Below are 26,917 nucleotides of genomic sequence, written 5' to 3'. Positions count from 1 at the left end.
TAAATATATTTTATATTATTAGTGTTTATTCTTATTTATATATTATTAATTTATGTTATTTATATATTATTATTTAAATAAATAAATAAATATATTTTTAAATATTATTGTTTATTCTTATTTATATATTATTAATTTATATTATTTATATATTATTATTTAAATAAATAAATAAATATATTTTATATTATTAGTGTTTATTCTTATTTATATATTATTAATTTGTATTATTTATATATTATTATTTAAATAAATAAATAAATATATTTTTAAATATTATTGTTTATTCTTATTTATATATGATTAATTTATGTTATTTATATATTATTATTTAAATAAATAAATAAATATATTTTTAAATATTATCATTGTTTATTCTTATTTATATATTATTAATTTATGTTATTTATATATTATTATTTAAATAAATAAATAAATATATTTTTAAATATTATTGTTTATTCTTATTTATATATTATTAATTTATGTTATTTATATATTATTATTTAAATAAATAAATAAATATATTTTTAAATATATAGAAAATATTTTTAAATAGATTTTAGTTTTAGTAAAAATTTTCAGTGCAAATTAAATATAATAAAAACTATTTTTATTTCACCTCAAATTAATTTCAAGTAAATACATTTTACCGTAAGTCAACAAACAAATACCGATCAATCATGTGCATATGAAACAAACACAGCGACATCTTTTACATTATTCACATTTATTAGCAAGCTTTACTTCAAGATTTACAGAACAACTGACATAATAATATAAATTATTAACTTATTAAAGGCCATTAACACTGATAATAATAATAATAATAATATATCTTATTCTGATTTTTACTGTTATAAAACAAGCAAAAACCATCCGTCTGGTTTATCCGTATGTTTATTGATAACCATAACTGTATTCTCACATTCACTACAAAAATAAAATGCCAACATACTCATAGCAAAAGGCATCAGTCTCTCTCAAACACACGTTAATAAACCCCATTGCTTCAGAAAACACTCACACACACACATTCATCTGGCTAAGCAAATAATAAAAAAACATCTTCATAAATTAGATACCTTTAGAAGTTAATTTAAGTTACACTGGTTTATGTACGTTCCTCAGTATTTTACCACATGATGAATCACATGACGCCATATTTGATCCAGCAGACAGAAGCACCGAGCAGATGAGCAGAGCTGTAGATATGATAGTTCAGTATCATTTAAATGCATTCACATCTGAAGGGTGCTGTGAGGCTGTAGTGTGTGTGTGTGTGTGTGTGTGTGTGTGTGTGTATATCACTGGTCTTTCTCGTGCATCTGTTGTTGCATTTTTTCCAGCATCTCCTGCATTCTCTTGAGCTGCACACACACAAAAAAACCTCCTCATTAAAATGACTGGAAAAATGACAATATAAGCAGTTTTTTTAATTCATCCCAATTGATCCGGTTAGGAAACAGATCATTAATGTTACTTCAAATTAATATCATGGACAGATTGATATACATGACAGATCCTCATAGAAATCAATGGCAGAAATATGACATATTTGAAACAACAGAATAATTACTAGTTAGTTATGAAATAAGCTATGATAAGTTATGAAATAACTATCTTCTGGTATATAAAATAGTACCAGTACTATTATCTTTTAAATAGGAACTAGTATCTAATGAATTATTATCTAAAAGTTCTGTAATGAGAACTAGTGTGAGTACTGGTATATAATAAGAACTATAGTATCTAGCAAACAAGTACCTAATGAATAAGAACTAGTATGTAGTGAATGATCACTGTAGTATCTAATGAACAATTACCTTTTGAACAAAAACTAGTATCTTATGAATAAGAACTATAGTATAATGAATGAGTACCCGATGAGTAAGAACTAATGAATGATTATCTAACAGTTCTCTGATGAGATCTAGTATGAGTACTAGTATTTAATAATAACTATAGTATCTAAAAAAACAAGTACCTAATAAAGATCTAGTACCTAATAAATTAATACATAATGAATATAAGAATTAGTATGAGTACTAGTATCATATGAATGATAACTATAGTATATAATGAACACGGACTAGTATGAGAACTAGTATCAAATGAATTTTAATAATAGTATCTAACAAACAAGTAACAAATGAATAAGAACTAGTATCTAATAAATTAATACCTAATGAATAAAAGAACTAGTATGAATACTAGTATCCAATAAGTATCTAATGAATAAGAACTATAGTATCTAATGAATGAGTACCTTATGATTAAGAACTAGCATCAAATGAATGAGTACCCAATGAATAGGAACTAGTATAAGAACTAGTATTTAATGAATAAGAACTAAAGTATCTAATGAACAAGTACCCTAAAAATAAGATCTAGTTTTTAATGACTAAGAACTATGGTGTCTAATTAGCAAGTACCTTGTGATTAAGAACTAGTAACTAATGAATAAGAACTAGTATACGAACTAGTAATTAATGAGTAAGAACTATAGTATCTAATGAAGGAGTATCTAATGGTTAAGAACTAGTATCTAATGAATAAAAACTATAGTATTTAATGAACGTGTACCTAATGAATAATAACTAGTATCTAATGAATAAGAACTATAGTATCTAATGTAGTATCTAATGAATAAGAACTAGTATCTAATAAATATGCACAATGGTATCTATAATGAACAAGTACCTCATAAATAAGAACTAGTACCAAATAACTAAAACCTATAGTATCTAATGAATCTATCTATAGTTCTGAATAAGAACTATATAATAAACTAATATAATAAAACTTGTTTATTATATAACCATATATAATAAACGAGTACTTAATGAATAAGAATGAGTATCTAATAGAAAAGAACTATTGTATCTAATGAACGAGTGCCCAATGAATAAGTAGCTGGAAAACTAGTATTCAATAAATAAGAATATAGTATCTAACAAACTATCAAACTATAGTATCTAATGAATAAGAACTAGTATAAGAACTAGTATTTAATGAATAACTACTATCTAATGGAGTATCTAATGAATAAGAACTAGTATAAGAACTAGTATCTAATGAATAATATCTGTAGTATCTAATAAACAAGTACCTTATAAATAAGAACTAGTATCTAGTGAATAAGAACTATAGTATCTAATGAACGAGTATGTAATGAAAAAGAACTAGTATTACAACTAGTATTGAATGAGTAAGAACTATAGTATCTAATGAAGGAGTATCTAATGAGTAAGAACTAGTATGAGAACTGGCATTTCATAAATAATAACTGTAGTATCTAATGAACAAGATGAATAAGAACTAGTATCTAATGAATAACAATAGTATCTAATGAACAAGAACCTTATGAATGGGAACTAGTATCTAGTGAATAAGAACTAGTATCTAATGAATGAGTATCTAATGAATAAGAACTAGTATGAGAACTAGTATTTAATGAATAACTACTATAGTATCTAATGAGGGAGTATGTAATGAGTAAGAACTAGTATGACAACTAGTATCTAATAAATAATAACTGTAGTATCTAATGAACAAGAATCTTATGAATAAGAGCTAATATCTAATGAATAAGAACTATAGTATCTAATGACTAAGTACTTAATGAATAAGAATACTATAAGAACTATTGCCTAATGAATAAGACCTAGTATGAGAACTAGCATCTAATAAATAAGAACTATTAACCAATGAATGAGCCCTAGTATAAGAATATTTCCTGGTGAATGAATAGTTGTATATTTAGATTACGAACTAGTATCTGACAGATGAATACCAGTATGTAACAAGAACAGGTTTCTAAAAATGAAGTAGTACCTAAAGAGTGTGAGCTAGTAGCATTAACATAGATACCATGATGAATAAACATTCAAATAAGCCATAAACATGAAACTGATGCATCTGTAAAATAAACTGATGGCTGTAATATAATAATTCCAGATTATTTTCTACCTCTTCATCCTTCATCTTGATGAGTTTCTCTGTCTCTACATCTGGTGTCGGCAGAGGCAGGATGGGTAACGGACTGTCCGTGCGGTTATCCTGTGCAAGTTTACTGAAACACACATAAAAGTACCACAATGTGAGCTTTCGCAATAGTCACATTGCAGGATCTGCAATGTCGAGTTGGGATTATAGTTGATCAGCAATGACGACTGTACAGTGTAATTTTACATTACATTTGATTATTCAGTTACTGTACATCCTGAATATCTGACTACCGTTTGACTCTCCGGAAAACCATAAAGCACTGCTTGTTTGACTTTTATATTTGCTCTATCGCAGTGGTTCTCAAACTTTTTAGTACCACCTCAGAAAAAAATATCTCCACCATACCACCATAATGACCAGTATTGAAATACATTAGAGTAGCAGGCCTAATTAAGCTGCTACACCACTGCACAGTTCAAAACCAGGCAGATTAATTACTATTATTAAGAATATGTATTATTGTCAGCCACTTTAAACATTATAAATAGTTTGAACATTAACTGTGCTTAAAGTGGGAAAAAATAAAATGTTAATTAAACTGTGCTTTTTAAAGTAAAAAAGTAAAAAAAAATAACTGCTGTACTTAAATGTAAAGTATTAACATAGTAGCATATTCATCAAAACCTGCAAATGTTGCTTGGACATAAATATAAGCTGTATGTCATACTTACATACATACATACATTTAGGAATGAGGAATATAGGAATATATATATTTATATATATCATATCAAAAACATTAAAACATAAAAAATAAAAACATTTTATTTTGTATATATATATATATATATATATATATATATATATATATATATATATATATATATAATTTATTTACTTGCTTGAGTCTATTGTTCTGTGTCCCGCACCTTTTGAATCACATCCAAATTAATTAGCCAAAATCTGAGGTTACAAACAAAATTGAAAACCAGGCTGCTTTACAAAACAAATGACTTTATATATTGAGAACACACTCTATTTTGCACGACTGCGACCACACATTTTAACACATTTGTAATACTTATTTTACCAGTGATGCAGCATGGGGAAATTCCTGAGTTTGCGTATCTGCTGCGCAAGTGGCTCTGCGCCAAGCGGACTGATTTTTAGCATCTGATGATGCGATACACTAAGTAAACATTCTAAGCACAGCGCTGTGATCGTACGCTTCAGGGAACTGCCAATGCTGACCACATCAGTGTTATCGTACAAAGTTAAGTTAAATGTGCGTTCATTTTCTTTTCATTATTCAGTGATTCCTCCACGTACCACTGTTTGAGAACCACTGCTATGTCTTATTTATTTATGAATGCAATTGGTTTGATTCACTCCGCTACAAAAATGATCCCAGTCAATCTAAATGAATGATCTCATTCCAAATAGAGCTATTGAAGTCATCTGTTGCAATTATATTCATATCACAGACATATAAAATATTGCAATGTCTCATTTTTCCAATATCATGTGGCCCAATCATATAGTCATCTGACAGAAGCCTCAGGTTAACAGCATTAATGTGATTTCGCAGGCAAAAACATATTTTCTTTCAATAGAAAATTACACTACCTGACAAAAGTCTTGTCGCCTGGCCAAGGTTTATGAACTTGACTTGATTTCTAGTTGATACCATTTGGTATCAAAAGTGGCTTATATGAAAGGCAAAGGCCTCTAGATTACGCTTATATTACCAAAATAAAATATGATCATGTCCTGATTAATAATAATTTAATAAGTACAATAAGTTCTGACTTTGCTGTGACAAAAGTCTTGTCTCTTAATAAAATAAAATGTCCAGTATAGAATATGTCGTCATGCTGCAGTGGAAACAGAATGACTATTGTGTCTGACTCCATCATGAGCTTGGAGGACTGCATCCATACATCTCTGCAGTGACTCAAATCACTCATTAATAAAGTCATCTGGAATGGCAAAGAAAGCCTTCTTGCAGGACTCCCAGAGTTCATCAAGATTCTTTTGATTTATCTTCAATGCTTCCTTCAACTTACCCCAGACTTGCTCAATAATGTTTATGTCTGGTGACTGGGCTGGCCAATCCTGGAGCACCTTGACCTTCTTTGCTTTCAGGAACTTTGAAGTGGGGGCTGAAGCATAAGAAGGAGCGCTGTCCTGCTGAAGAATTTGCCCTCTCCTGTGGTTTGTAATGTAATGAGCAGCACAAATGTCTTGATACCTCAGGCTGTTGATGTTGCCATCCACTCTGCAGATCTCTCACACGTCCCCATACTGAATGTAACCCCAAACCATGATTTTTCCTTTACCAAACTTGACTGATTTCTGTTAGAATCTTGGGTCCATGCGGGTTCCAGTAGGTTTTTTGCAGTATTTGTGATGATTGGTATGCAGCTCAACAGATGATTCATGGGAAAAATGGACCTTCTGCCACTTTTACAAATGATCAACTACAAGTCAAGTGATTATATGTTGCTCTTACAACTGGGACCCACGACAAGACTTTTGTCAGGTAGTGTAGAATTTTAATAAGTAAATTGCACTATATCATTGAAGTGACACACACCTGGTCATCTCCTGGATGCAGTGAGCTCTGTAGTTTTCATAATGTACGTCACACGTCACATCTTTCAGGTCGTGCATATGAGAGCGAATCAACATGTTCCTCAGTTTCACAAAGTCACAGTGAGACTGATTCTCCACTAATACAACACACAAATGCAAAGTCAGAAACAGAAGACAACAAACAGAACTAGATGCTGTTTTATATGCGTTTATGTTTATGTTTTGGTAAACACTGACCTTCCACGATACCCCATGGGTAAAGACGACCTCTGACCCTTTGACCTCTGGCCTCCACCACTGTATTACTGCCAATGACAGCGAATGGAGTACACTCCTATAACACACAAACACCACACATTAATCAAACAATATTCTTTACAGAAGAGCAGCTGTACTTTTATTCTCTCATTTTCCTTCGGGTTAGTCCCTTATTTATCAAGGGTGTCCACAGCGGAATGAACCGCCAACTCATTCCTTCATTCATTTTCTTTTCGGCTTAGTTCCTTTATTAATCAGGGGTTGCCACAGCGTAATGAACCGAAAACTTATCCAGCATATGTTTTACGCAGCGGATACCCTTTCAGTTGCAGCACATCATTGGGAAACTCTCATTCACACTCATTCACGACGGCCAATTTAGTTTATTGAAATGACCTATAGCGCATGTGTTTGGACTGTGGGGGAAAACGGAGCACCCAGAGGAAACCCACGCTAACACAGGGAGAACATGCAAACTCCACACAGAAATGCCAACTGACCCAGCCGGGACTCAAACCAGCGACCTTCTTGCTGTGAGGCGACAGTGCTACCCGCTGAGCCACCATGCCACATTAGAAATTTTTTATTGCAATTTTGTTTGACTGGCTTTATTTTTTTAAATTAAAATTAACTCGTTTAATTTCATTTGCATAATTCAAATTAGGTCTTTATTAGTTTACTTAGACTTTTTTAAAGTTCAGAAAATGAAAGTTGAATATATATAAATACATTTAGTTTTTTCTAACATTATAAATGCATTCACATTCACTGTTTGATCAATTTAATATGCACTGGCTGAATAAAATAATTACAAATAAATAAATAAAAATCAGACTGATGGTTTGGTATTGAAATGGAGAAAAAAAATTAATAATAACAAAGAAATGTACCATTTTGATGTCTGTATTAAATTAAATGTACAAAAAATGCTTTATTACATACATTGAAATCATTTTAAAGGATAGTAAAATGTCTGCTTTAATAAAGTTTCAAAAAACTGTTTTATTGCCATTTAGCATAGCAGATCTTTCTAAATAAAAATAAAACATCCTGCTTATTCTGATCTTATAAAATCTATCAAATTAAAAGTGATCAAACTAAATGTCATTATATTTAGAATTATTAAAATGCAATGCCGCCGGCGCAATAGCCTAGTGGTTAGCGCGGCGACATATGGTGCAGTAGCACGTCAGGGCGTCCTGAGTTCGAATCCCGGCTCGAGGACATTTCCCTACCCCCCTCTCTCTCTCTCCAACTTCACTTCCTGTCTAAATACTGTCCAATCTAATAAAAAAAGGCGAAAAATAAATCTTTAAAAAATAAATAAAAAAAAGCAATGCGATTAAATGATTGAAATCTAGTGTTTTAAATCACAGTGCCAAAATAGAACATTTCCAAATGTCAATTAATAAGCATTTTGGGGCCAAACTGTAATCCTTAAATGGAGTTTTTTTATATACCATTAAATAATTATCATACTAAACATGCCGCATAGACCAGTGATTCCCAACCCTGTTCCTGGAGGCACACCAACAGTTCATGTTTTGGAAGTCTCCCTCATCTGACCCATTAACTTCAGGTTTTGGAGTCTCTTCTAATGCAGAGTTTCCCAACCCTGTTCCTGAAGGCACGCCAACAGTACACATTTTCATCCTCTCCCTAATCAAACACACCTGAAACAACTCATCAGAACATTAGAAGAGACTCCAAAACCTGAAGTTAATGGGTCAGATGAGGGAGACATCCAAAACATGAACTGTTGGTGTGCCTCCAGGAACAGGGTTGGGAAACACTGGCATAGACAATAAAAAAAGCCTTTGCTATATTACCAAAACTATTATTATTGTTAAGTAAATGATAGTCATTAAAAAAAAACATTCAAATACTCTATGCTATTACTATTTTGATGCTTGAAAAGCCCTTTTTGTATTGTTCGTTCAAAATATTTAGGACATTATTCTTTATGGAGGCTTGATTAAAAAGCTGAATGAATGTATGTTTGGTACAATGTGTTTTATCGGACCTTCAGCTCTTTGTCCATCTGTTTGAACTCCTCTTCTTCATCAGAGTCACACTCAGGAAACTGATAGACTTTAATCCCGAAACGCTCAATCTCGTCTCGTACCTGCAGAAAAACACAACCACAGTGTGAATGTCTAGCAGGAAACTCATTTACACCCAGAATAATCACTTCCCACATTAAAAGATACTATAGTAATTTATAGTAAATATGGTGGTGCTTTTCATCCATACTATAGTTAAGCATTTGATTTAATCTGTTGTGGTAATTTTGTAGTTGCCATTGTAACACAACAACTATAGTACTATAAACAGATGACCAAATACTGTAGTTTTCTACGACTATACTACAATAAAAGCCAAGTATACTACAGTATTCATTACAGTTTATCAGTTCTCGATAGTTAATAATACAGTTTGCTGCAGCATTCATTAACAAGAGTTGTAGATACTATCAGAATCAGAATCAGAAAGAGCTTTATTGCCAGGTATGTTCACACATACGAGGAATTTGTTTTGGTGACAGAGCTTCTACAGTACAACAGGATTACAGAGACAGGACAATAAACAGATAATAAATATATTTTAAAAAAATACAAGTAAGTAGTGAATGCAAATATACAAATTGACAAGTGTATGTACATGTTTACTACTACGGTATATACAACGTTATATGTGCAGCTGTTATGTGCAAATTGGCATGTAAAGTGTGTTGTTAAATAAGTGTATATGTGTATACAAGTGTATAGCAAGTAGTGATGTTGGTTTCACAATTATTATCATCAAGTGTTCATAAGATGGATTGCCTGAGGGAAGAAACTGTTTCTGTGTCGGGCTGTTCTGGTGCGCAGTGCTCTGTAGCGTCGACCAGAAGGTAAAAGTTCAAAGAGGCAGTGTGCTGGGTGTGAGGGGTCCAGAGTGATTTTGGCAGCCCTTCTGCTCGCTCTGGATAAGTACAGTTCTTGTGGAGTAGGAAGGGTTGTACCAGTGATTCGCTCAGCAGTCCGAACTATTCGACGTAGTCTTTGGAGATCGTATTTAGTAGCTGAGCTAAACCAGACAGTTATTGATGTGCAGATGACTGATTCAATGATGGAGGTGTAGAACTGTTTCAGCAGCTCCTTTGGGAGGTTGAACTTTCTCAGCTGACGAAGAAAGTACAGCCTCTGTTGAGCTTTTTTGACAATGGAGTCAATGTGAGTGTCCCACTTCAGGTCCTGAGAGATGGTGGTGCCCAGGAACCTGAATGACTCCACTGCTGCCACAATGCTGTCCGTGATGCTCAGTGGGGGGGGGAGCAGCGGGGTTTCTCCTGAAGTCCACTATCATCTCCACTGTTTTGAGCGTGTTGAGCTCCAGGTTGTTGTGACTGCACCAGACAGCCAACTCCTTAACCTCCTGTCTGTAAGCAGACTCATCACCGTCCTGAATGAGGCCGATAAGTGTGGTGTCTGGTACATATAATATGTACAGTATAATACACTTTGCTATCGTCCGGTTCAAAAACACTTTTTTGAACCTTTCATAATTACATAATTTTATAATAATGACTGCAATTGTGCAATATACTAATCCCTCAGATTAACACGTATGTTATCTGTTGAAAGTGTTTGGTCCCACAAACAAAAAAATACTATCGTAAATTAAATTTACAGTAAGTACTATAGTGTTTTTAAACTATACTATAGTAAAGTTGAATTAATCTGTTGTGGTAACACAATAGTTAATAATACAGTATGCTGAAGCATTAAAAACAATTGTAAATACTATAATACGCACTGTATAACACACTTTACTATAGCGTGGTTCAAAATACTATAGTACTTATGTTACTTTAATAATTACATAATTTTATAACAATGACTGCGATTGTACAATAGTATGGTTTGAAAACACTATAGTATTTACTGTGAATTACTATAGTATTTTTCATCTTTGTTTCACTGAATAACTGCATTATCAGATAGTGTCCACTCACCCTGTCCTTGAGCTTTTTGACCTCAGTCGGGGTCAGACAGTCTGCTTTAGAGATCAGAGGAATGATGTTGACTTTCTCATGTAAAGCCTTCATGAACTCCACATCCACCGGCCGCAAACTGCACACAAAAACAACTCATCATCAAATATCATAGTCTTAGGACTTGCACATTACCATATATGGACATGTAAATCCATCTGTATTACTGTTCTATTCTGTTAAGACGGTCAGTGTGTTTTGTACCCGTGTCCAAACGGCGGGATGAAGTACAGGCAGCAGTGAACTCTGTTGTCCAGAATGTTCTTTCTGTTCAGTCCGCTCTCGTCTCTAAAGTACTGCTCAAACTGCTGGTCGATGTAGTCTGTGATGGGCCTCCAACTGCACACAAACACACTTTCAGAATTACATTATTGTCAGCCAAACACGTTGGACTTAAAAATTTGCATGTGCGTGGTTTCCCATAACTGCTTAATAACCAGATTCTGCATGTGCATGTTTTTCATAAACGGTTTAACAATCACATTTTGCATATGTATGTTTTTTCATAAATAGTTAATAAATCACATTTTGCATATGTATGTTTTTTCATAAATAGTTAATAAATCACATTTTGCATATGCATGTTTTTTCATAAATGGTTAATAATCACATTTTGCATATGCATGTTTTTTCATAAATGGTTAATAATCACATTTTGCATATGCATGTTTTTCATAAATAGTTAATAATCACATTTTGCATATGCATGTTTTTCATAAATGGTTAATAATCACATTTTGCATATGCATGTTTCTCAAAAAACTGGTAATAATCACATTTTGCATGCGCATGGTTTCCCAAAACCAGTTAATTATCCCATTTGGTTAATAATCACATTTTGCATGTGTATGATTTCGCAAAACTAGCTAATAATCACATTTGGTTAATAATCACATTTTGCATATGCATGTTTTCCATAAATGGGTAATAATCACATTTTACATATGCATGTTTTCCATAAATGGGTTATAATCACATTTGGCATATGCATGTTTCTAAAAATACTGTTAATAATCACATTTGGTTAATAATCACATTTTGCATATGCATGTTTTCCATAAATGGTTAATAATCACATTTTGCATGTGCATAGGTTTTAAAAAAAGTTAATAAGCACATTTTGCTTATGCATGTTTCCCAAAAATTGTTAATAATCACATTTGGTTAATAATTACAATTTAAATGTGTACGTTTTTCAAAAAAAGATTAATAATCACATTTGGTTAATTATCACATTTGTATATGAACGTTTCCCAAAAATAGTTAATAATCACAATTGGTTAATAATCACATTTGACTTATGCATGTTTCTTAAAAAAAAAGGTTAATAATCACACTCTGCATGTGCATGTCTCCCAAAGCCAGTTAACAATCACATTTAGTTAATAATCACATTTTGCATATGCAAGTTTCCCAAAAATGGTTAATAATCACATTTGCATGTTGATAATCACATTTGGCATATGCATGTTTCTCAAACTATGGCTAATAATCACATTTTGTATGTTTATGGCTTCCAAAAAAGGTTATTTATTACATTTGGTTAATAATCACATTTTACGTGTATGGTTTCCCAAACCTGGTTAATAATCACATTTTACATGTGTATGGTTTCCCAAACCTGGTTAATAATCACATTTTGCTTGTCCATGGTTTCCAAAAATTGGTTAATAATTAAATTTAGCATCTGCTTAGTCTCCAAATAGGGTTAATGATCAGGCTTGTAAACAAATAAAATATAAATTTTACTTAAAAGTAAAATGTTTAACTTTTACTTAAAAAGGATTCGTTTTGACATCAATTTATTTTGATATGTTGAGCTGTTAAGTTACTCATTCAAGTTATTTAGTATTTATTATTATAAAAAATTTATTCATAGTTTTTCCACCAACCCATTCACTAACACACGCCAGATGCATGAATATAGACGTGACTGAAGGGTTTTTTACTCTCATAAAATGTTCTAGTGACCAATCAGTATCCATGACAGTAACCCTCAGTTAATTGTGTTCACGGGATGCTGGCAGCAGCTGAATTCTCACCATTCATTATTATTGACAGCGTCTCCAAACCCCGGCGTGTCCACAATGGTGAGTTTGAGCTTCACTCCTTTCTCCTCGATGTCCACCGTGTGTTTGGTGATCTCAACCGTCTGATTAATGCGCTCTTTTAGGGAAACACACAACATAGCATTCAAACTAACAAAACAGAAATTTGCAATAATGGCAACCTGTTTGAATTTCCTTATTTTGTTGAATATAAACAAAGATATTTCGAAGAATGTTGGAAACCTGTAACCATTTACTTCCATGGTATTTGTTTTTTTCCCACTATGGAAGTCAATGGTTTTCAGCTTACTTCAAAATATTTTCTTTTGTGTTCAGCAAAAGAAAGAAACTCAAAGTTTTGAAACCAATGGTGAGTTTAATTTTATTTTTTAAGTGAACTGTCCCATTAAGAGGATCTTACCTTCTGCATTGAGCAGTTTTCTGTCTTTATAAAGGTCTGTGAGAAACAGGCTGTTGACTAGAGTAGACTTGCCCAGTCCAGATTCCCCTAAAATACACACGCACGCACGCACACACACACAATGCTGTTGTTATTGAAAAGCATGATCATGAAGTCAGTGTTGTGTTTTACATGCTATAGTGATGAACTCAGACAAACCTGCCACCATCAGAGTGAAGTCAAAGCCCTTCTTCACTGACTTTCTGTGGACCTGGTTAGGAAGTGTAGCGAAGCCGACATACTGCTTGTCCTAAAAGAGACAAGTCAAAAGATTAACATAGATCATTCTGTGTGTTATACAGTAAAACAGAATTCAGGGTGTGAGAAAAAAAAACATGTCAGAATTGTGAGATTTTAGAATCAGACTGTGAGGAAAAAACATGTCAGAATTGTAAGATTTGAGATTCAGAATGTGAGGAAAAACATGTCAGAATTGTAAGATTTGAGATTCAGAATGTGAGGAAAAAACATGTCAGAACTGTGAGATTTGAGATTCAGAATGTGAGGAAAAAACATGTCAGAACTGTGAGATTTGAGATTCAGAATGTGAGGAAAAAACATGTCAGAATTGTAAGATTTGAGATTCAGAATGTGAGGAAAAACATGTCAGAATTGTAAGATTTGAGATTCAGAATGTGAGGAAAAACATGTCAGAATTGTGAGATTTGAGATTCAGAATGTGGGGGAAAAAAACATGTCAGAATTGTGAGATTTGAGAATCAGAATGTGAGGAAAAAACATGCCAGAATTGTGAGATTTGAGATTCAGAATGTGAGGAAAAAACATGTCAGAGTTGTGAGATTTGAGATTCAGAGTGTGAGGAAAAAACATGTCAGAATTGTGAGATTTGAGATTCAGAATGTGAGGAAAAACATGTCAGAATTGTAAGATTTGAGATTCAGAATGTGGGGGAAAAAACATGTCAGAATTGTGAGATTTGAGAATCAGAATGTGAGGAAAAAACATGCCAGAATTGTGAGATTTGAGATTCAGAATGTGAGGAAAAAAATGTCAGAATTGTGAGATTTGAGATTCAGAATGTGAGGAAAAAACATGTCAGAATTGAGATTTGAGATTCAGAATGTGAGGAAAAAAACATGTCAGAATTGTGAGATTCAGAGTGTGAGGAAAAACCATGTCAGAATTGTGAGATTTGAGATTCAGAGTGTGAGGAAAAAACATGTCAGAATTGTAAGATTTGAGATTCAGAATGTGAGGAAAAAACATGTCAGAACTGTGAGATTTGAGATTCAGAATGTGAGGAAAAAACATGTCAGAACTGTGAGATTTGAGATTCAGAATGTGAGGAAAAAACATGTCAGAATTGTAAGATTTGAGATTCAGAATGTGAGGAAAAAACATGTCAGAATTGTAAGATTTGAGATTCAGAATGTGAGGAAAAAACATGTCAGAATTGTAAGATTTGAGATTCAGAATGTGAGGAAAAACATGTCAGAATTGTGAGATTTGAGATTCAGAATGTGGGGGAAAAAAACATGTCAGAATTGTGAGATTTGAGAATCAGAATGTGAGGAAAAAACATGCCAGAATTGTGAGATTTGAGATTCAGAATGTGGGGAAAAAACATGTCAGAGTTGTGAGATTTGAGATTCAGAGTGTGAGGAAAAAACATGTCAGAATTGTGAGATTTGAGATTCAGAATGTGAGGAAAAAACATGTTAGAATTGTAAGATTTGAGATTCAGAATGTGAGGAAAAAACATGTCAGAATTGTAAGATTTGAGATTCAGAATGTGAGGAAAAAACATGTCAGAATTGTAAGATTTGAGATTCAGAATGTGAGGAAAAACATGTCAGAATTGTAAGATTTGAGATTCAGAATGTGGGGGAAAAAACATGTCAGAATTGTGAGATTTGAGAATCAGAATGTGAGGAAAAAACATGCCAGAATTGTGAGATTTGAGATTCAGAATGTGAGGAAAAAAAATGTCAGAATTGTGAGATTTGAGATTCAGAATGTGAGGAAAAAACATGTCAGAATTGAGATTTGAGATTCAGAATGTGAGGAAAAAACATGTAAGAATTGTGAGATTCAGAGTGTGAGGAAAAACCATGTCAGAATTGTGAGATTTGAGATTCAGAGTGTGAGGAAAAAACATGTCAGAATTGTAAGATTTGAGATTCAGAATGTGAGGAAAAAACATGTCAGAACTGTGAGATTTGAGATTCAGAATGTGAGGAAAAAACATGTCAGAACTGTGAGATTTGAGATTCAGAATGTGAGGAAAAAACATGTCAGAATTGTAAGATTTGAGATTCAGAATGTGAGGAAAAACATGTCAGAATTGTAAGATTTGAGATTCAGAATGTGAGGAAAAAACATGTCAGAATTGTAAGATTTGAGATTCAGAATGTGAGGAAAAAACATGTCAGAATTGTAAGATTTGAGATTCAGAATGTGAGGAAAAACATGTCAGAATTGTAAGATTTGAGATTCAGAATGTGAGGAAAAAACATGTCAGAATTGTAAGATTTGAGATTCAGAATGTGAGGAAAAACATGTCAGAATTGTGAGATTTGAGATTCAGAATGTGGGGGAAAACAACATGTCAGAATTGTGAGATTTGAGAATCAGAATGTGAGGAAAAAACATGTCAGAATTGTGAGATTTGAGATTCAGAATGTGAGGAAAAAACATGTCAGAGTTGTGAGATTTGAGATTCAGAGTGTGAGGAAAAAAACATGTCAGAATTGTGAGATTTGAGATTCAGAATGTGAGGAAAAAACATGTTAGAATTGTAAGATTTGAGATTCAGAATGTGAGGAAAAAACATGTCAGAATTGTAAGATTTGAGATTCAGAATGTGAGGAAAAAACATGTCAGAATTGTAAGATTTGAGATTCAGAATGTGAGGAAAAACATGTCAGAATTGTAAGATTTGAGATTCAGAATGTGGGGGAAAAAACATGTCAGAATTGTGAGATTTGAGAATCAGAATGTGAGGAAAAAACATGCCAGAATTGTGAGATTTGAGATTCAGAATGTGAGGGAAAAACATGTCAGAATTGTGAGATTTGAGATTCAGAATGTGAGGAAAAAACATGTCAGAATTGAGATTTGAGATTCAGAATGTGAGGAAAAAACATGTCAGAATTGTGAGATTTGAGATTCAGAGTGTGAGGAAAAACCATGTCAGAATTGTGAGATTTGAGATTCAGAGTGTGAGGAAAAAACATGTCAGAATTGTAAGATTTGAGATTCAGAATGTGAGGAAAAAACATGTCAGAATTGTGAGATTTGAGATTCAGAATGTGAGGAAAAAACATGTTAGAATTGTAAGATTTGAGATTCAGAGTGTGAGGAAAAAACATGTCAGAATTGTAAGATTTGAGATTCAGAATGTGAGGAAAAAACATGTTAGAATTGTAAGATTTGAGATTCAGCGTGAGGAAAAAACATGTCAGAATTGTAGGATTTGAGATTCAGAATGTGAGGAAAAACATGTCAGAATTGTGAGATTTGAGATTCAGAGTGTGAGGAAAAAAACATGTCAGAATTGTAAGATTTGAGATTCAGAGTGTGAGGAAAAAACATGTCAGAATTGTGAGATTTGATATTCAGTGTGTGAGGAAAAAACATGTCAGAATTGTGAGATTTGAGAATCAGAATGTGAGGAAAAAACATGTCAGAATTGTGAGATTTGAGATTCAGAGTGTGAGGAAAAAACATGTCAGAATTGTGAGATTTGAGATTCAGAGTGTGAGGAAAAAACATGTCAGAATTGTGAGATCTGAGAATCAGAATGTGAGGAAAAAACATGTCAGAATTGTGAGATTTGAGATTCAGAATGTGAGGAAAAACCATGTCAGAATTGTGAGATTTGAGATTCAGAATGTGAGGAAAAAACATGTCAGAATTGTGAGATTTGAGATTCAGAATGTGAGGAAAAAACATGTCAGAATTGTGAGATTTGAGAATCAGAATGTGAGGGAAAAACATGTCAGAATTGTGAGATTTGAGAATCAGAATGTGAGGAAAAAACATGTCAGAATTGTGAGATTTGAGATTCAGAATGTGAGGAAAAAAATGTCAGAATTGTGAGATTTGAGATTCAGAATGTGAGGAAAAAACATGTCAGAATTGTGAGATTTGAGATTCAGAATGTGAGGAAAAAACATGTCAGAATTGTGAGATTTGAGATTCAGAGTGTGAGGAAAAACCATGTCAGAATTGTAAGATTTGAGATTCAGAGTGTGAGGAAAAACCATGTCAGAATTGTAAGATTTGAGATTCAGAGTGTGAGGAAAAAACATGTCAGAATTGTAAGATTTGAGATTCAGAATGTGAGGAAAAAACATGTCAGAATTGTGAGATTTGAGATTCAGAGTGTGAGGAAAAAACATGTCAGAATTGTAAGATTTGAGATTCAGAATGTGAGGAAAAAACATGTCAGAATTGTGAGATTTGATATTCAGAGTGTGAGGAAAAAACATGTCAGAATTGTGAGATTTGAGAATCAGAATTTGAGGAAAAAACATGTCAGAATTGTGAGATTTGAGATTCAGAGTGTGAGGAAAAAACATGTCAGAATTGTGAGATTTGAGATTCAGAGTGTGAGGAAAAAACATGTCAGAATTGTGAGATTTGAGATTCAGAGTGTGAGGAAAAAACATGTCAGAATTGTGAGATTTGAGAATCAGAATGTGAGGAAAAAACATGTCAGAATTGTGAGATTTGAGATTCAGAATGTGAGGAAAAAACATGTCAGAATTGTAAGATTTGAGATTCAGAATGTGAGGAAAAAACATGTCAGAATTGTGAGATTTGAGATTCAGAATGTGAGAAAAAAACATGTCAGAATTGTGAGATTTGAGATTCAGAGTGTGAGGAAAAAACATGTCAGAATTGTGAGATTTGAGAATCAGAATGTGAGGAAAAAACATGTCAGAATTGTTAGATTTGAGAATCAGAATGTGAGGAAAAAACATGTCAGAATTGTGAGATTTGAGATTCAGAATGTGAGGAAAAAACATGTCAGAATTGTGAGATTTGAGATTCAGAATGTGAGGAAAAAACATGTCAGAATTGTGAGATTTGAGATTCAGAGTGTGAGGAAAAACCATGTCAGAATTGTGAGATTTGAGATTCAGAATGTGAGGAAAAAACATGTCAGAATTGTGAGATTTGAGATTCAGAATGTGAGGAAAAACATGTCAGAATTGTGAGATTTGAGATTCAGAGTGTGAGGAAAAACCATGTCAGAATTGTGAGATTTGAGATTCAGAATGTGAGGAAAAAACATGTCAGAATTGTGAGATTTGAGATTCAGAATGTGAGGAAAAACCATGTCAGAATTGTGAGATTTGAGATTCAGAGTGTGAGGAAAAAACATGTCAGAATTGTGAGATTTGAGATTCAGAGTGTGAGGAAAAAACATGTCAGAATTGTGAGATTTGAGATTCAGAGTGTGAGGAAAAAACATGTCAGAATTGTGAGATTTGAGATTCAGAGTGTGAGGAAAAAACATGTCAGAATTGTGAGATTTGAGATTCAGAATGTGAGGAAAAAACATGTCAGAATTGTAAGATTTGAGATTCAGAATGTGAGGAAAAAACATGTCAGAATTGTGAGATTTGAGATTCAGAATGTGAGGAAAAAACATGTCAGAATTGTGAGATTTGAGATTCAGAGTGTGAGGAAAAAACATGTCAGAATTGTGAGATTTGAGATTCAGAGCGTGAGGAAAAAACATGTCAGAATTGTGAGATTTGAGATTCAGAGCGTGAGGAAAAAACATGTCAGAATTGTGAGATTTGAGATTCAGAATGTGAGGAAAAACCATGTCAGAATTGTGAGATTTGAGATTCAGAGTGTGAGGAAAAAACATGTCAGAATTGTGAGATTTGAGATTCAGAGTGTGAGGAAAAAACATGTCAGAATTGTGAGATTTGAGATTCAGAGCGTGAGGAAAAAACATGTCAGAATTGTGAGATTTGAGATTCAGAACGTGAGGAAAAAACATGTCAGAATTGTGAGATTTGAGATTCAGAGTGTGAGGAAAAACCATGTCAGAATTGTGAGATTTGAGATTCAGAATGTGAGGAAAAAACATGTCAGAATTGTGAGATTTGAGATTCAGAATGTGAGAAAAAACATGTCAGAATTGTGAGATTTGAGATTCAGAGTGTGAGGAAAAAACATGTCAGAATTGTGAGATTTGAGATTCAGAGTGTGAGGAAAAAACATGTCAGAATTGTGAGATTTGAGAATCAGAATGTGAGGAAAAAACATGTCAGAATTGTGAGATTTGAGATTCAAAATGTGAGGAAAAAACATGTCAGAATTGTGAGATTTGAGATTCAGAATGTGAGGAAAAAACATGTCAGAATTGTGAGATTTGAGATTCAGAATGTGAGGAAAAAACATGTCAGAATTGTGAGATTTGAGATTCAGAGTGTGAGGAAAAACCATGTCAGAATTGTGAGATTTGAGATTCAGAATGTGAGGAAAAAAACATGTCAGAATTGTGAGATTTGAGATTCAGAATGTGAGGAAAAACATGTCAGAATTGTGAGATTTGAGATTCAGAGTGTGAGAAAAAACCATGTCAGAATTGTGAGATTTGAGATTCAGAATGTGAGGAAAAAACATGTCAGAATTGTGAGATTTGAGATTCAGAATGTGAGGAAAAAACATGTCAGAATTGTGAGATTTGAGATTCAGAGTGTGAGGAAAAAACATGTCAGAATTGTGAGATTTGAGATTCAGAGTGTGAGGAAAAAACATGTCAGAATTGTGAGATTTGAGATTCAGAGTGTGAGGAAAAAACATGTCAGAATTGTGAGATTTGAGATTCAGAATGTGAGGAAAAAACATGTCAGAATTGTAAGATTTGAGATTCAGAATGTGAGGAAAAAACATGTCAGAATTGTGAGATTTGAAATTCAGAATGTGAGGAAAAAACATGTCAGAATTGTGAGATTTGAGATTCAGAGTGTGAGGAAAAACCATGTCAGAATTGTGAGATTTGAGATTCAGAATGTGAGGAAAAACATGTCAGAATTGTGAGATTTGAGATTCAGAGTGTGAGGAAAAACCATGTCAGAATTGTGAGATTTGAGATTCAGAATGTGAGGAAAAAACATGTCAGAATTGTGAGATTTGAGATTCAGAATGTGAGGAAAAAACATGTCAGAATTGTGAGATTTGAGATTCAGAGTGTGAGGAAAAAACATGTCAGAATTGTGAGATTTGAGATTCAGAATGTGAGGAAAAAAACATGTCAGAATTGTAAGATTTGAGATTCAGAATGTGAGGAAAAAACATGTCAGAATTGTGAGATTTGAAATTCAGAATGTGAGGAAAAAACATGTCAGAATTGTGAGATTTGAGATTCAGAGTGTGAGGAAAAACCATGTCAGAATTGTGAGATTTGAGATTCAGAATGTGAGGAAAAAAACATTTACAACTTTTACATTTATTTAGAATCATGAGGGAATCAGAATTGAGATTCAAACCCGAAATTTCAGTTGAAAAAAAAAAAACAGTTTTGAACATTAGACAGAATTTTGATGGAAAAGTTGCAATTTTTATACTCAAAAATTACAAATTCTAAAAAAAAATCCATACACAATAAGGCAAATGACACTGAAAAATAACTGTTAAATTAACAGTTTGTGTCTTATAATTTACAAGTGTTTTCTTTTTGATTACAGTTGTGCATCTCTACAGTTCAACAAAGTAACTTTTATTGATATTTTAGTAGTTTTAAATGATATAATGTATAAGAAATAGAGAAATAAGTCTGTAAAATAACAGAAAATGTCCTATCAGTTTATTACAAGGATTTTGAAGTGCAATATACAACACCAACACAGACAATATATCACTTTAAACTATTAAAATGTTAATAAAAGTCACTTTTTCAAACTTTTCAAGATGAAAGTTGTTGGAAAAAAGATCAGGGTCCCATCATGCAACTCAAAAGCAGAAATAAATGGGGGAAAATAAATGCTTGAATCACAAAATATGGAAAACTGCTTATTTACAGATATTTTTACAGTGTATAATTTCAGAATTTATGAAAAAGGGTGGTTTTCTAAGCAATAAACATCAGAATTGTGATAAATCTTTGATTAAAATGTAAAAAAAAGCTTTCATATGAATGATAATTGAATGAATGATTATTTGGTGATCTGCCCCTTTAAGACCAAACTCCAGTGAATGGTCAGACTGGCACAAAAATAGAGCAGTATGAAAAGCTCAGTAGTGTGGAGTCTCCTGCAGATCTGCCAACTGTGCCGGAAACGACTCGGCAGTCACAACCACTCAAACAGACACTGAGAGAACGGACATTTCTGACCGTTATGCTCTGGAAAAACTCTAAATCACTATTAAATCCAGCAGAGAATCAGCTCAGTGTCCAGGCCAAACACACACACACATACAGAATCCATATTTACATAAGCTGAAAAGGCTTTTAAACACAATCAAGACTTCCAGAGCATCTCACAATACGTCAAAAGTGTTTCCGCACTCCATCATGCTAGAAAGGAGAAACCCTGCCTGCTGCAAACAGTGTGAGAGAAAAGATGCATCAATGGAGTTCAATCCTACGAGAGTTTTACATCCTCTGTAGCAAAATCCACAATGTGTATGAGTATAAGTAAGAGAAAATGATTTTATGGGCATCACGGTGGTGCAGTGGGTAGCACGATCACCTCACAGCAAGAAGGGTGCTGGTTCGAGCCCTGGCTGGGCTAGTTGGCATTTTTGTGTGGAGTTTGCATGTTCTGCCCATGTTAGTGTGGGTTTCCTCCCGGAGCTCCGGTTTCCCCCATAGTCCAAACACAAGCACTATTGGGGAATTGAATAAACTAAAATGACCGTAGTGTATGTGTGTGAATAAGTGTGAATGTGAGAGTGTATGGGTGTTTCCCAGTGTTGGGTTGCGGCTGGAAGGGCATCCGCTGCATAAAACATACGCTGGATAAGTTGGTGGTTCATTCCGCTGTGGCAACCCCGGCTTAATAAATTAATATTTTAATTGATTGTTAATATTTAATTATTAATATTTATTAATAAAATAATTAATAAAGGGACTAAGCCGAAAAGAAAATGAATGAATGAATGATTTTACTCAGTGCTATGATGATGCTGCAGCTTTCTGGCTGGTTGCTATGTATTTTTTGTGCATGTATAATACAATATATAGTTGAAATGTGTTATATTTATATGTGTTATATGTTATATTATATTGTAATATAATGCATGAAAAGTCAAAAAGTATAATAATCACATTAAATACTTTAAAACACATCAAATAATTAAAAAGTATAAACATGAATAAAAGCAATATTAAACAAGTCAAATTAAATGCATATATAAACTAATACAAACACTTTTACATTTATTAAGTGATCAAATAAAATGCATCAATTTTCCTTCGGCTTAGTCCCTTATTTATCAGGGGTCACCACAGCGGAATGAACCGCCAACTTATCCAGCATATGTTTTACACACCTTTTAGCTGCAACCCATCACTGGGAAACACCCATACATTCTTATTCACACTCATACACTACGGTCAATTTAGTTTATTCAATTCCCCAATAGTGCTTGTGAAACCAAATGAACAATTCAGCTATACCACATGTGTTTGGACTATGGGGGAAACCCACACTAACACAGGGAGAACATGCAAACTCCACACAGAAACACCAACTGACCCAGCGGGACCTTTATGCTGTGAGGCGACAGTGCTAACCACTGAGCCACCATTCTGCCTATCAAATAACATTCTATGATAAATTAAATACATCTATAAATTAATGCAAACACTTATAAATTCATTAAGTGAAAGTGAATAGGTTTAATTAATAATAAGTAAAAACATTTATAAAAGCAGTATCAAATATGTCTAAAATTAAATACATTTCTAAACACATTCACTTATCAAGTAATTTATCAAATATATTCTGTGACCCATTTTATTTAAATAACAAATATAAATGACATATCCGGCAGCTAGCTCTCTGCTACTCACATGGTCGACTGCTGAAGCTAAGCAGGGCTGCACCTGGCCAGTACCTGAATGGGAGACCACATGGGAAAGCTAGGTTGCTGCTGGAAGTGGTGTGAGTGAGACCAGCAGAGGGTGCTCAACCTGCAATCAGTGTGGGTCCTTACGCCCCAGTATATCAATGGGGACTGCTCAGTGAGCCCAAAACCGAAGTCTTGACTCTCTGTGGTCATTAAAAATCCCACGATGTCCTGTTAAACAGGGTTACTGTTTAACTCCGGCCAAATTTGCCCACTAGCCTCTGTCCATAATGGCCTCCTAACCATCCCCATATCATAATTGGCTTCATCACTCAGATGGTGTGTGGTCTGGCGCAATACGACGTCATCCAGGTGGATACTGCACACTAGTGGTGGATGAGGAGATTCCCCCTAATGTGTAAAGCACTTGAAGTGTCCAGAAAAGAGAAGTGTTATTTAAATGAAAGGAATTATTATTATTATTATTATTACTAAAAACACTTTCTGGGTGGGGCAGCACAGTGGTTTAGTGTCTCCTCACAGCAAGAAGGTCGCTGGTTCGAGCCTTAGCTGGGTCAGTTTTCATTTCTGTGTGGAGTTTGCATGTTCTCCACGTGTTGGCGTGGGTTTCCTCCGGGTGCTCCCCACAGTCCAAACACATGCGCTATAGGTGAACTGAATAAACTAAATTGGCCGTAGTGTATGAGTGTGTGAGAGTGTGTATGTATGTTTCCCAGTAGTGGGTTGCAGCTAGAATGGCATCTTTTGTGTAAAACATAAGCTGGATAAGTTGGTGGTTCATTCCGCTGTGGCAACCCCAGATTAGTAAAGGGACTAAGCCGAAAAGAAAATGAATGAATATATGTAAAATCATAATATCAAATATATCTAAAAAACAACTATACACACTAATAAAAACACATATAAATTCATTAAGTAATGAAATAAAATTTACTGATAAATTTAAAAACAAAAATCTGTGAAATGAATATAAACTTTCTGGTTTGTTTGGTATTGAGCAGTGGTGGAAAGAGGACTGAAAAGTCATCCTTAAGTAAAAGTACCATTACTCGCCTAAAAACGTAGTGCAAGTAGAATAAAATCTGTTGTAAATATTACTCAAAGTATGAGTAAAAAATACTTTTAAAAGTACTATACACATATATATCCACATATACATATACATACATATACATATATATACATATACATATATATATATATATATATATATATATATATATATACATATACATATATATATATATGCACAGTAGTGAATATTACGCTGGGAAAAGCTGATGCGTTTACATGTAATTTGTGGATGTGTGTAAACGTAACATTCTGTAGTGCATTTAGTGATTGCCCAGCAGGCACACAACGTCATAAGACGTTAATATGAGGTTAGATTTAGGTTATGATGTCAGTTGACCAAAATTTAATGTCTAGCCAGCGTCTAAGGACGTTATTTTGATTTTCAATAACGACGTCAAATGAGGTTGATGTTTGGTTAATTCTAGGTTGTGTTAAAAAGTGACCAAAATCCAACATCTTAAACCAACGTCACATTGACTTCAAACACTGACATTTATTTGTCAGGTATGACAACCAAAATCCAACGTCTGATAGACGTCATAGTGGTAACGTGCACACAACGTCAAGCAGTAACTTCATTAGACGTTGATATTTGGTTGGATGTTGGACATTGACGTCGACCTGACGTTGAGTTCTGACGTCAACCCGATTTTAATTTCCAAACAAAATGCAACATCCCCATGACATTGGGGTACAACGTCAATCTGACATCATGTTGACATCTTGTGTCAGCTGGGGGTTTAAGGCCATTTTGGTCATCAAACAGTAAACATCCGTCATCTTCCTATCAGTGACAGGCATCTAAACAGTCTCTGGGTCATTGCGTGTAAAGACTTTAGATGTCTTCTTGGACACTTTTAATGCTTTCCAAGCAGTTTGCTGCTATTATAAGTCGCCCATGTCTTGAGGTAGTTCATTATGAGGCGATTTACCTTCTATGTGCGATTTGATTGGACAGAAATCACAGGACTGACCTTTCTAATCCCCATAGACAAGAAAAAATAAAGTAGTGACTGCAGATTGAAGGAAAGTAGTGGAGAAAAAGTACCAATACTGCACTAAAAATGTACTTAAAGAAAAGTAAAAGTAAAAAGTATTCTCCATTTCCACCTGGGGATACTCTTCCCGAGGCCCTCAGACTATGCAGAGTCACTGATTCGATCCAAGACCAACGACGAGATGATCCCAAGGTTTCCATATCCTGGACCAGGCCGTATCCTGAGCAGCTACTGTGATGGTCATGGAAGAGTGGAGAACATGAGACTAATTCCTGTGACGCTCCAGAGACAGACGAGTCTTCGCTGAGGCCAGCTTCCAGCCTCCGCCACTGAGACTGCAGCTCAGCACGAGACGTTTGGCCAGCGGAGAAATTAAAATGGTCGTGCCCAACTGAGCCTGGTTTCTCTCAAGGTTTTTTTTCTTCACTTTCGCCATTTAGTGAAGTTTTTTTCTCCTCTCCGCTGTCGCCACTGGCTTGCATGGTTCGGGATCTATAGAGCTGCGCATCGTTGGATTTGCTCTTGTGTTTGGACTCTCAGTAGTGATTATTAAACCACACTGAACTGAGCTAAACTGAACTTAAACACTACAAACTGAATTACACTGTTCCTATTTACTATGACCTTTTATGTGAAGCTGCTTTGACACAATCTACATTGTATAAGCGCTATACAAATAAAGGTGAATTGAGTTGAATTGAACCAGTAAATTACAATTCCTATGAAAAACTACTCAGTTACAGTCATTTAAATATTTGTAAATAGTTACTTTACACTACTGGTATTGAGCTGCATATTTTATGCATGAAAGTTGCAAAGATGCAACAAAACAATGCATAAAAAATATATATAACATAAGTTAATTATATTAAATATATAAATATATATAAATAAAATACATACATAAACTAAAAATAAGTACGCATTTATTAAACGATCAAATAAAATTCAAACATAAAATTAAAATAAAGAAGCCCAGTTAAATGAATGAAAACAAAACCATTTTAATAACATATTATTTGTTTACCTGCGTATCATGTGACCAGTAACCGGCAACCAAACTTACAAGTGCACTCGAATCTCTAAGCATGAACAAACACCACTTACACAAGCAAAAATGGACACACTTTCATGCATGTGACTTTCTACTATATGCATTCGTATAAAGACATATAAAGACTGAACCTTCTGTCTTGTGGTTCTGGTTCGAGGGCACAGAAGTTTCTCCACCAGTTTCTCCTGCAGCATCATGGTGTCCATGCTCAAGCGTCTCTAAACCCGCGTGACCCTCAGTTTATCACTCCGCTCCCCTAAAAACTCTCTTTCTGCTCTGTTTTAGCTGGTGTGTATCTGTCTCTCGCCCTCGGCACATCACAGCGCCGTGTTCAGACAGGCAGACACAGACAGAATACACACATGACTGAAACAAACACTGACAAAAGAAGGTATAGCGAGCGAGAGAACTGAAAAGACA

The 26,917-nt window shown here is 33.8% G+C and overlaps 1 protein-coding gene across 1 annotated transcript; it reads right to left on the bottom strand.

Annotated features, from left to right (window-relative positions):
- Positions 1–882: 882 nt before the first annotated feature.
- Positions 883–26,917, bottom strand: septin5a (septin 5a). The gene is made up of 11 exons (XM_056464123.1): positions 26,629–26,917; positions 13,508–13,598; positions 13,310–13,396; positions 12,883–13,006; positions 11,045–11,179; positions 10,802–10,919; positions 8,828–8,929; positions 6,784–6,880; positions 6,548–6,683; positions 3,973–4,075; positions 883–1,370 (listed from the first exon to the last, which is right to left on the bottom strand). The coding sequence occupies exons 1-11, from the start codon at positions 26,701–26,703 to the stop codon at positions 1,308–1,310; spliced, it is 1,131 nt and encodes a 376-aa protein (XP_056320098.1). The 5' UTR covers positions 26,704–26,917; the 3' UTR covers positions 883–1,307.

This window comes from Danio aesculapii, chromosome 8 (assembly GCF_903798145.1).
Source record: "Danio aesculapii chromosome 8, fDanAes4.1, whole genome shotgun sequence".
In the NCBI taxonomy this organism is placed as follows: domain Eukaryota; kingdom Metazoa; phylum Chordata; class Actinopteri; order Cypriniformes; family Danionidae; genus Danio; species Danio aesculapii.
Note: the sequence above shows the minus strand (reverse complement) of the source record. Positions and strands in the feature narration are given on the sequence as shown.

Bases quoted from the DNA above. Each gene is read 5' to 3' on its own strand.
- septin5a (XM_056464123.1), bottom strand. From the start codon at position 26,703: ATGGACACCATGATGCTGCAGGAGAAACTGGTGGAGAAACTTCTGTGC. The intron at 13,007-13,309 runs GTAAGATCCTCT...TTTCCCTAAAAG, and splicing joins AAAACTGCTCAATGCAGAAG to AGCGCATTAATCAGACGGTT. The intron at 6,684-6,783 runs GTCAGTGTTTAC...GTGTTGTATTAG, and splicing joins CCCATGGGGTATCGTGGAAG to TGGAGAATCAGTCTCACTGT.